Source organism: Nicotiana tabacum, chromosome 16, assembly GCF_000715075.1.
Source record: "Nicotiana tabacum cultivar K326 chromosome 16, ASM71507v2, whole genome shotgun sequence".
Taxonomy (NCBI): domain Eukaryota; kingdom Viridiplantae; phylum Streptophyta; class Magnoliopsida; order Solanales; family Solanaceae; genus Nicotiana; species Nicotiana tabacum.
The window spans coordinates 131665362-131677464 of NC_134095.1; the positions used below are offsets into that span (position 1 = coordinate 131665362).

Below are 12103 nucleotides of genomic sequence, written 5' to 3' on the forward strand. Positions count from 1 at the left end.
ATGAAATCCAAAAAAACATGATGAAGGGATAGATCTTCCTAAGAAATTTTGTAGATAATTTGTAGAAACATTGAAATTCTATATTTTCATATTAATTTTTCAAATGATATGTAGTTTTGTTGTAGATTAAATGTAGAAAACAAGCCATTGTGAGTCTTATTTGACTCATTCCTCACATTCAACTTATTCTACAAATTCACGCCTCTTTAAATACAATACAACCATACTTTCTTGAATTTAAAGGTATAGCAATATATATAACTTAAAAAACATCTTCTCCTCTGCACAAGTTAGCTCCAAAACAGACGAAGTGGAATAACAAGCTCCCATCAAAACTTTTAACACAAAAACACAAAGCTCAAAAATAAATAAACAACAGTCTACAATTTTTCTACAATTTCTGCAATATAATGTATGTCATGTCTTCTTCTTCTTCTTCTTCTTCTTCTTCTTCTTCTTCTTCTTCTTCTTCTTCTTCTTCTTCTTCTTCTTCTTCTTCTTCTTCGAGTTTCAATCTGAAATTTAGCCAAAACCAAGTCTAATCTTCACCAAAACCCCTCAAAATTGAGATATTAACTCCAAACCATATTCCCAATTATTTACAACAACACCCAATCCAAACAAATAATGATTTTTGAAAACCCCAATTAGAATTCAAAGCTTCAAAGCTTTTTAATGGTTGTCAATGATAGAATTGCTGCTCTCTTTTCCTTTCCTCTTATATTACTGAAATTTGGGATTGCGAGATAGAGAGAGACGTAGAGAGAATTCTCAATTCTTTGCAACAACATCCAATCCAAACAAACAATGTCTTTTGAAAACCCAATTTCGAATTCAAAGCCCTGTCTATGGAAGAAATAATGAGATTTTGATACATAAACCGTGGGTGTGGGAGGGAAACGTGCGTGAAGGTGTGAGAATTGGAGAGAGAAACGTGGGGGAGGGGGTGGTATTAGAAGGAATATACGGTACCATTAAATTAGGAGTGTAATTAATACCCTTAAAAACCACTAATGGTATATAATTGGTAATTAGGTATACTAAATGTAATTATATCAAACTTTAAACATTGAAAGTAATATAGTTTCCTATATGACATAAGAATGTAAAAATTCCTTATAAATAAGGAGAAAGGACCAAAAATGCCCCGCAAATTATATCGACAACCATTTAAAATTGTTCACACTTTTCATACTCTATGTTAAGTTTATTCTATTTGAACACTCTAACTATATCTCGCCATATAAGCACAATTTGATGATGTGGTATGATGTGTGTATTACACTATATTTCAGAGCATGAGTGATTGAATTTTTTTAATTTTTTCTTTCTTTCACACACCATCGTCCAGGTCCGCCATCTTCTTCTCTCTCCCTCCACCAATCCACCACCATCCACAACTCTCCGCACAATCGCCGGCGATGTAAGCACTCTCCCTCTATCTCTGTCTCTATGTGTGTTTTCCCTTTGCTTTCTCCTCCTCACTCTCACTGCTATCTTCTATAGGAATTTGATTGCGACTTAGCTGTGAAAGAAATCGATTCAACAATTTTCAGCAGACCATTCTCTTCCACTTTTGCTTTTTCGTCTTCTCATTCAAATCCCCAAATTAAGGAAACCATTAAATACCTTATTTTGGCTTCTACTTCTAAACAATCTAAACTTATAAATTTATCCAAAATTTCACCAAACAGAAAAAAAATAAAGTTGAATCCTTAAAATCCCAAACATTTATTCTTCTTCGTTTATTTGGTCTTTTCTCAAATCAAATTCTCTCTTCTCCAATTAGCCCACTAGAATTTTTTTAAAAATATTTATTAAAAAGCTTGAAAACATTCTTTGACAATATCAGGGCACGATGCTTCAGAAACATCAAAGAAAGAAAGAATCGGAGTCGATGGTGCCATTGATATTTACTTTGGGGGTGGAGATTAGGAGGAAGAAGAATGGTGGCACGGGTTGGGGTCGTGGGTAAGAAGACAAGGGATGGGGTGGGGTTTTTGTTTTTCTTTTAAAAAAATCAAAAGTTTTTTTTAAAAAAAAATAGCTTAAATTAAATCCACATGTCCTCGTCTTATTCGTCGCTCTGTCATGTGAATTGCACGCTTCTTGTATATTTGGCTGCCTTTAAATTTTTATGTCTCAATGACATATTTGAGATATGATTGGAGTGTTCACTCGAATAGACTTAAAGATAAAATATCTAAGGGAAAATTTTTTAAAGGGTTGTCGATGTATTTTGCCAAAATGCCCCTTAAGGTATGGAAAATAGAGCAACTGTACCGTTATTTTGAACGTGGTCTCAAATATACCCTTCTCGTTAGTGGATTAGTTTAGATATGTCCCTTAACAATGGCCTATGACAAATAGAATAAATTTGCCCTGGATTTGAACTTGCCCCTAAATATACCCTTATCACGAGTGAACTAGATTATATTTGCCCCTCAAAATTAATTGAATTCATTTTTTTATCAATCCTTTTATTTTGAGGTTAAAAATTTGCCTTCTATTTCTCAAAGAGCAACTAATAAGTCTTCTCACTTTTAGTTTATGTGTTGGTAAAGATCAATACTCTTATGTCTATACAATTACAATTATATGCATAAAATTAGTTCATAAAAATTACATTAATAACTTATAAATTTTATTCTCTCTGGCGTGACATCAATTATAATTCCTTCAGCAAGATCAAAACTTATTGTTAAGCGTACATAATAACTCCCTGCAATTTCTTCATTTGCTTTCGGTTATTTTTTATTGATGTAAACTTTCGATTTGTATTTATGTTCTTGCTGATTATTTATTTTCCCTAAAAAATAATTTGTTGGCTCGAATTAGTGTTATATTTAATAGTTGTTAAATTTCAGGAGTGAATTTTTTTAATAGGAAAAAGACATGAATATGATGAGTAATTAGATGGTATCGGCTCTTTTAACCATTTGGGTATGTGTAGTTTTTATGGTTAAATTTTTTTCAAGAAATTTTGGAGTTAAAATTATTGTCTTACATGGTGACACTACATCTTAATAGTAAAATATATTTTAAATGGGTAAAAATAAGAAGTTGGATACCGTTAGTTTAGAGGTGCAAATATGAGCTAGTCCATTCATAATATGAGCATATTTGGGACCAAATTCAACGGATGAAGATTTTATTCTATTTTTCATAGTTGAAGGGTAAATTTAAATAATCCATTAGTGATAAGGGTATGTTCGAGGCCAAATTCAAAATAAGAGCAATTTTACTCTATTTCCCATAGCCGAGGAGCATTATTTGCCCTTTTCCGTATAAATAATATAAAAAGATAGATAACATGTAAATATATGGCGTGTAAAAGATTTCTACACTATCAAGAATAACAATTATAGGGTAATATTTGGGCACTGCGTCTTGAATGATGGAGTTCAAATATGCAGGCTAGATGGAAATGAGAAAATTAAATGAACATTAGAAGATTGGATTTAATTTTTCGATGTAAACTTAGTTTTGATCCCTTGTTTGACAAAAAGTGTTTGATTCTCCATTATTCAATCAAAAGAATTACAGTTTTGGGATGTTAAAAGGCAGAAAGGCCTAAATGGCACCTCCCACTTTGTCACGCCGGTCCTTAAACTTAACAATTTGGCAATTGAATATTTATACTCCAACAAAACGTGTATAATAAACGCTTATGACACGAGGCCGCCAGTACTTGTAATACAATCTCCTATACGTAGGACGCCACATCAAGAAAATTAAACCACGTAGGCTCCAAGTCATTTATTATGGCCACATAGGAAAATAAAACGGGAAATAATTATTATCCCCCCAAACCCAAATTTTTCCCTCATTTTACACTTACCCGCTTAGTTAGGGCTTAGAAAGTATGAACCACTTCTGTCTCTCCTCTAGAAAGTATGAACCACTTCTGTCTCTCCTCTCTTCTCCGTCATCGTTGCCGGGATTTTTATGTCCAAAGCCCACTTAAATCCTGTCTGCTTCTGCTTTTGTCATAAACAAGGGTTGGTTTTTTTTTTTTTTTTTTTTTTGAAAATGGAGGAAAATCAATGGCGGAACAGAGATTAAAAATGGAGGAAAATAAATGGCGGAACAGAAATTGAAAATGGAGGAAAATCAATGGCGGAACAAGGGCTGTTGGTTTTCACCTCCGAATTTCAAAATTTAACGGAAAAGAGCTTGTAGGTTTGCACTTAAGAAAATAACCTTCCAATTGAGGCTCAGATCTATAATATTGAAGATGAGGCAAGAGATTGGAGACATCGCCATGGCTGCAAACACCGGTTGCAAGTCGTCACCGTCCGGGTTGCCCTGCCAAGTTACTGCTCCGATTGTTCCCTTGCCCTAATCAATTTGATTAGAGACAAAAGAAAAAATTATCATCACAGCCTCAAATTTTTGCTACAATTATTATTCATTCTTATTTGAATGATTTTTTCTTCTTATTTTAATTATTTCTGGTTCAAAATGTTCATATTCACGCTCATTATCCGCGTGAATTACATTCACTTTGTCCAGCTCAACTATTATTTTGCCATATGTGCTTGGTCAATGATCAGAGGGGTTTAAATAATAGGCTTTGATCAAGTTAAAGTTAAAGTGTCTGGATGAAAGCAAGTGAAGTAAGACGACCGGCATGACAAAATGGGACAAGTATAGGTGTCATTTAGGTCATTCTGGCATATTAAAAATCTAATCTTAAGAGTTTTTCCAAACAGAGTAGATCCCTAGGGTCAAATTTGCGCTTTATACTATTCATTGTTTTTTGCCCTTCATGCTATTCGGAATTGAGTAATTTTGTTCTTCGTTAAACTTTTGGGCTCCATTATGAGAAAGTCCCCTTTTTGCCCTTTAACTCCCGGAGGAGCTCCAACCAAGGAAAATTAATTTGGATACATGGAGTTCATTCATTTCACGCCAGACCTCCCTTAATGACAAAGGCAAATACAACAACAACGACAACATACTCAATAAAATCTCACTAGTAGGGTTTGGGGAGAGTAGAGTGTACACAGACCTAAACCCTACTCCGAAAAGGGCAGAAAAAATGACAAAGGCAAATACGAGATGATAATATGCTATATAACATGAATGAACCAAATGTTTAACGGATGAAAAAATTGAGCAATTTCAAATAGCACATGGATTTTTTCCCGACCAACCTCAAGGTATGTACACTAGATCTTCAGAGATAGCAATAATAAATTCAAGAATGATTTCACAGGAAAACAATGGGAGGTAGGAATTGAGCTTGAACATGCTTAATCTAGTTATTATCAAAAGAAAATGCAAGGAGAAAGATGAAACCAAAAGCAAGAGCCGTGAAATCACTAACTGGATATACATTTTACTAAGAACCTCAGCTAAAAAGACAGGCTCTAGTGTTGCAGGTTTCAGTTGCATTTCAGAAATCTCTCAAAAAGCTGCACTAGAATATAATCTTATATATAGGAAGCAGCAAGCTTGGCGCTTTCAGAAAAATCATCTCAACTCGCCTTCAACTCAAAAAATTCTAATCAAAGATCTTCACTAGTATCTCATACCACAGGAGGAGAGCAGTTTGAACTTTCAGAAAAACCATGCCGGATAGAGAAAAATTTGTGTTTGATATCAGACAAGAAGAAACCAAGCAACCACTGTCATGAGAAATACAAACAGTTGAATTTTCAGAGAAGAGCAAGGCAGTAAGTAATGAATGCACTTTGAAACACTAAAAATTAGCTCACATTGTAAACAATTGACAACATCAGTACTATATTATACTTATCCAACGAACATAAACAGAGAAGATTATGAACAAATTGAATCGATTAAACAAAATTGCATCGCCAGAGCATCTGCTTTTTTAAACACTAATTTTGTTGTCAGAGGAAATTCGATGATTTCATCGAATTCCCAAATTCAGGTTGTGTTCTATACTCTAGACTAGCTAGTTGATCTATCACAAAGTTACCATCTTTTGACGAAAAAACACACTTCCATCTGTAGAAATCATTCTTGAATCTTGATATACAAATCTGAATCCTGACTAGTCTTCAAAGAACAAAATGATGAATCTTTACCTTTTTAATCTACTGATCATCAGGCACTTTGTATAAATCAGCTGTAATTTCTGTCAACCACAACCCTGGAAATAACGTCTGCAAAATATATAAACCAAACATCAATTTCACATTACGCTGTATATTAAAAAGATCATCAACAAAAACAGCACGAACAAAACAACTATGCCTCAATCCTAACTAGTTGGTGATCGGCCGTATAAATCTCTATATTCATTAAGCTCAATTTGGAGCCGTTTAGTTAGAGACTATCATAAGTAAAAGAGAAAATTTAACTTACGTCCAAATTCTTTTGAACAAATTTAGCTCGTTTCTTGGGTCTACGAGGGGGTCTATGTCCCACCATATCCATGAAATCTTCCTCAATCTCCTTTCGCGAAAGGGGAACCGAGAACTTCACCCTCTCTCTCTTCTCGCCGCTGGTAGAAGCTCCGGCCGCCGCTCCACCTGCAAAACCACTTCGAAGTATCGGAGATTTGTTCTCCGTCCTTAACGGAGACGAAGCATTAGTTCTGTTAACCTCAATCTTCAACCCTCCTTTCGATCCACCAGCACCGGCGACGGCGCCGGCTATGAGTCCGTTAGGCTCCTTGGAAGCCGCTCGGCGAGTCCTTAAGTTCCACGGCCTGGATAAGTCGACGACATCAGCTGCACCCGCCGTCAGAGTTTTTGCCAGCGCCGGCGACACTTCCTTCTCCGGTTGCTCATCCAAACCTTCTTTGAAAATCGCGTCTTTCATCTTATCAGCTTCTGTTTGAAGATCAAACATCAGCTTCTCTCTCATAGCTCCGATTCCCTCTCCACTATCGCCGGCATTTACCGACCTGAATTTCCGAGTGAACCGATCATTTAACCGGTGCCGTTCCACCGCCTCCGGTTCCCTCCGCCGTCCGATCGATTCTTTCTCATATGACCTGCGATGAACGGTAGAGATTTCTCCGTCGGAATCTACCTTAGCGCACCTCAAGAACTTCTGGTTCCCCCACTTAAGCCCACATGGTAAGGTGAAATTGTGTAAAGGCTTTGATCTTTCTGGTCCCATCGCCATTAATAGTCTCAAGACAATTCAAATAGCTACGACTCAAAGCTCCGTTCTTTAACCTTTCTTTCACTAATTTGCTCAATTGATTAACAACAATTTAATAACATCAGAGAGGGAGAGAGAAAATGGGTTTCATATTCTGGTAATATTTTTCAAGCTTTGCCCTTTATTCTTTTGGTTTGTGTATTGTGTTTAGATGAGTTTACGTGAAATCGCCGGGAACGTAAAGTTTATATAGGCAGTCAGAGGAGGAGAGAGAGAAGGCGATTTTAACGTTGGGGTTCTGAAAATCGTAGGTGCTAAAGTGCGCGGTGGAGTGACGTCTTCTATTTTTATTTCCAGGGTTTTCCAATATACGACGTCGTCCAAAGTATTTAGCATTTTTCGTTATTATTATTTCGTTCGTTTCAGTTTATAAAATGAAAAATTATTTTTAGCGCTTGTGGTCATAAACATATTACTCTCTCCGTTTGAACCTATTTCCTTTTTAATCCATGCCAAAAAGAATGACGTATTTCTCTATTTGGAAATAATTTACCTTTATGCAATGATTTATAGCCACACAAAATATATGTGCTTCATTTTACAAGTTCAAAAGTTTTCTCTCTTTTCTTAAACTCCGTGCCTAGTCAAATGGGTTCACATCAATTGAAACGGAGGGAGTATAATATTTATATAGTTATAAAATTTTAAACTTTGTAACTTTATATATATCATAATATTAATATGACTATAAAAGTTTCTCAAATAAAATAAAAAATATAAATTATTTACTTTCAAATTTAGAAAGTATTGTTCTTTTTCCAACAGAAAAGGAAAAAAAATTCACTTAAATTAAAATAGAGGAAATAAATTTTTATTTTTATTTTTTGACAACCTATTAGGCTACAGACGCCTCAGCAGCTCACCTTGGAGAATTTGATGATAACACAATGTTGTAACAGCGTTAAATTGAAACAGTCAAGTGGACGATATGAAAGAGGATAAACTTTTTTATATTTTGAGTTTAATTTTTTAAAACTATTTAATAAATTAAATTTCTTAAAAAATAAGGACACTTATTTATATACGTTAAGCGTCTATAGGAGATGATATATACTAATGTACCACTATAATCGATCAAATCACATGATATAAAATTTTATGATTATTGAATATAGATTGAAAGATACATAAGAAGGCGAAAAACAAATTTTATAATATGGAATATGGATCTTAAACAACAATGGCGTATGACAGTGAATTGAGTCTTAGAGATCCAATATGCCCATAAATGACCGTCATAAGAATATATATAGATGTTAAAATATTTGTAGGATTATATAAGATTGGATAACATTAAAGTGCTCCGGTTAGAAATTTGATTTTCTGAAAATTAAAGATCTCCAATGGAATGGTTCTGAATAATCAGGTAATATAGTTTGATCATGACATACATAAACTTCTAGATGTGTTGCACCTCTAGTATGCAAATGTGCTAGGTTAAGCTATTAACATGAAAAAATCAGATATAGAATCAAACAGACAAGTTACCTTTAACTATCTAAAAAAATTCAAAATTTATGCAAATTTAATTAATAATAGAACACTGAAAGCAAAATATCAGTATAAGAATATTAGTTCAGGTTCTATTTTGAAGCACTGCATTTGTTTGAAAATATTTGACGTTCTAAAAAAATAAAAAGTCATTTATTACACTTTTTCATAACTACCCTTATTGTTTAATCAGTGAATTACTAGTATCGTTTAAGTAAGACATTTAAGGAAAGATGCATGGGTAATTTAGACAAAAAATTATACTCCCTCGGTCTCATATTAATAGTCGTGGTTACTAAAAATAGTTGTCTCAAATTATTTGTCATTTTAGAAGTTCAAGATAAAACCCTTTTTTCCTTTTTCTTTTTTACCTTTAGTAATAATTGTTCTTGAAGATGGTGATAACACATAAATAGAATAAATATTCAATGAAGAGAGATTATATCTTATGACATAAATAAGGGTAGAATAGTCCAATCATTTTTCTAATTAATACTTCTTAAGGGGCGTGTAAAAGAGAAACACGACACATAATATGAGACGGAGAGAGTAATGCTTATTGAATATCTTTCATACGGGTGTGCAAGAACTTTTAAGAACAAATAATATGAGTAGTGGAATCAGTACAACTGGTTGATATTAATTAGTTGCTCATGTTCATATAAGAGTGAGATTTAGAAAATCACGATTTGCCCTAAAATATATTGTAATTTGTATAATAGTGAAGAAGATTCAAATACAATGAATAGTATCGATAATTCATATAGCCGATTCTAATTCATATGAAATTGAGACCAGTTTGATCGATTGGTATGAATATAAACTAAGTGGTTTTCAATAAATAAAAATAAGCAGAAACAATAATTAAATAAACAAAAAATAAGACTTAAAAAAGAAAAAGGGTATAAGCCTTGGCATTATATTTTCAGTAGTGTCGAAGTTCAAATCTGGAAGTTAAATATGGTTTCTCCAAGTCTCACTATACCGTTCAGCTTAGTGGAAATAAGAATTCAATGATTTATGATGCTTATAAGTCTATTCTAATATGATAAATTTTTGAAATTTGATTTTTTTATTTTTATTTTTGTAATGTTGTGACTGTAGAAAATTGTATTTAAATTGTTTTGATCTGATTTTTTTGTGTCCTTAGTTGTCAAAAAAGTTAAGAATTAATTTCAAGCTAGCGTTTGGCCATAGATTTTCAAATTTCTTTAAAAAAAAATTAATTTGGGTGAAGTTTGATTTGAAGATGAAAATTTGTTTGGACATAATTTTTCAAAACATATTTCACTTTTTTTGAAAAAAAAAAATATATATATATATATATATATATATATATATATATATATATATATATATATATATATATATATATAAAATGTGACTTATACCCATAAGTTTTAAAAACTATCAAAAATACCCAACAACTCTGAAGAAAATTCATACAAAACTAGCGAAACAAGTCTGAAAAAAATATACAAATATTAGCAGATTCTAGCAAATTACCTTCAAATTTTATCTTTATAGTGGATTGACACAGATTGGCACAATAACTTTAGCGAAGGTTTTGTTCGGTTTATAGAGAAGGGCAAAGCCGCATGAGTTTAATGAGGAAAAAGTGGGTAGATATGGATTAATCGGGTCATAATAACAGAAAGTGAGTTTTTTATAAAATACAAAAGTTTAGGACAGTTTTTTATTTTTTTTAAAAAATCAAACGATAATATTTTGGGCCAAAAACAGCTTTTGAGCTGGTTTTGGAATTTAAAAATTTGTCAAAATATAGATAAAATGTATAAACAAATAGGTATTTGCCAAAAAAAATAATTAAAATTTTTGGCAAAATCTATGGTCGGGGGCCAAGAATCTTACCACTAAAAGGTATGGTGAGATAGATGAGATCGATTCATTCTCAACTAGATGTCTCAGGTTCGAGCCTTGAGAAAGGAGAAACCCCTGGTAGGAAGCACTTCTCTTTTAATAATCCATACGCAACGTGAGACTGGATTAGTTGAACCAATGACTTTCGAATACTAGATGATTATACCCAAAAAATATTTGGAGAACTAAATTATTAATTTTCAATAATTGTTTGGCCTAAAATATGGTTAATACTTCAGTTATCCATGTTAAATGTCTCATCTTAGTTGAGGAATGAGTTATTGTTTTTCATATAGTATATATGATTTTGGACAATTCTTATCTCATGAGCTAACTTTTGGAATTGAGTTACGCTCAATATCTATTTTCTTAACATGATATCAGAGGGGTTGCTCTGATGGCAAGCAACCTCTACTTCCACCAAGAGGTTGTGAGCTCGAGTCTCCCCAAGATCAAGGTGGGAAGTTCTTGGAGGGAAGAATGTCGGGGGTCTATTTGGAAACAACCTCTCTACCCCAGGGTAGGGGTAAGGTCTGCGTATACACTATCCTCTCTAGACCCCACTAAGTGGGATTATACTGGGTTGTTGTTGTTGTTGTTATTGTTAACATGGTATCAGAGCTAGATCCAATATAATTTTTGGTTTACCAATTATTAGGGGCCCCTTTTAATGATCCCTACTGTTGATACCCAATTTTCCTTATATTTTTTATATATGCATAAATATCTTCAAAATAGCATATATATATATATAGGCATACACAAGGTTTTTATAATTTTTTCCATAATTTTAAAGATTTAAATTGATTTATTTCCTTCCCTTTTATTAATAAAATCCCCCATAATTATCTCTCAAATTATTTTTGTGATGATTTAGTCATTTAATTTCTATATTTATGCCAGAATATGATTAAAATATTTTTTATGCATTTTTATAATTGCAATTGATATTTTTAAAATTAAATTGCATATAATTACAATATCAGCCCATTTAAGGTATAATTACATTTACATGCATAAAATCGACCTTCTACATTTTTAAAATGTTAAATATATATTTTAAATCATTTTAGTATACAAAATTATTTTCCAAAGATTATTTATTATTTATTATAAATTATATAGGGAAAATTGGCTATTTAAAATATAGCCAGATTTGCATTTCAATTGTAGCCCAATTTAAACCCAACCCCATCCCAATATCTAATCAAAACACCCGACCCAAACCCTGAACCCGCCTACCCGATCCAAGACCCGTTAAATCCTGGCCGTTGATCTTTAGATCAACGACCCTCATGAGTTTATTCCTTTTTTATCCCAAACGACCCCTAACCCTATCTCATTTCTCAAATCCGCCGCCTTTGTATTCTCTCATCTCCTCTCCTCTCTCAACCCCTCAACCTAACCCTAGCTCCTTCAACCGCCGACTCCCTTCTCCAGTCTTCTCCGGTGATCTCCCTTCAACTCCTAAGCCTCCAATGGCTCCTCTATTGCCATGCTCGCCTTTTCTGAGGCATTCAAGGGCCCTGGGCCACGCCGACTTGCATCTAGGGTTTGCTATTTGTCTGTTCTTGGCTACTTCAGT

General features: G+C 33.3%; 1 protein-coding gene across 3 annotated transcripts; it reads right to left on the reverse strand.

Moving 5' to 3' along the window:
* Nucleotides 1-252: 252 nt before the first annotated feature.
* LOC107814860 (uncharacterized) lies at nt 253-7392 on the reverse strand. 3 transcript variants are annotated; one of them, XM_016640355.2, is made up of 3 exons: nt 6340-7392; nt 6060-6137; nt 253-515 (listed from the first exon to the last, which is right to left on the reverse strand). In XM_016640355.2, exons 1-2 carry the CDS (start codon nt 7105-7107, stop codon nt 6069-6071), a joined length of 837 nt encoding a protein of 278 aa, XP_016495841.1. In that variant the 5' UTR covers nt 7108-7392; the 3' UTR covers nt 253-515; nt 6060-6068. The 3 variants fall into 3 exon arrangements, with proteins under 3 accessions (XP_016495841.1, XP_075089462.1, XP_016495840.1); XM_075233361.1 differs by lacking the exon at nt 253-515 and adding an exon at nt 5235-5633; XM_016640354.2 differs by lacking the exon at nt 253-515 and having other exon boundaries at nt 5708-6137.
* Nucleotides 7393-12103: the final 4711 nt, after the last annotated feature.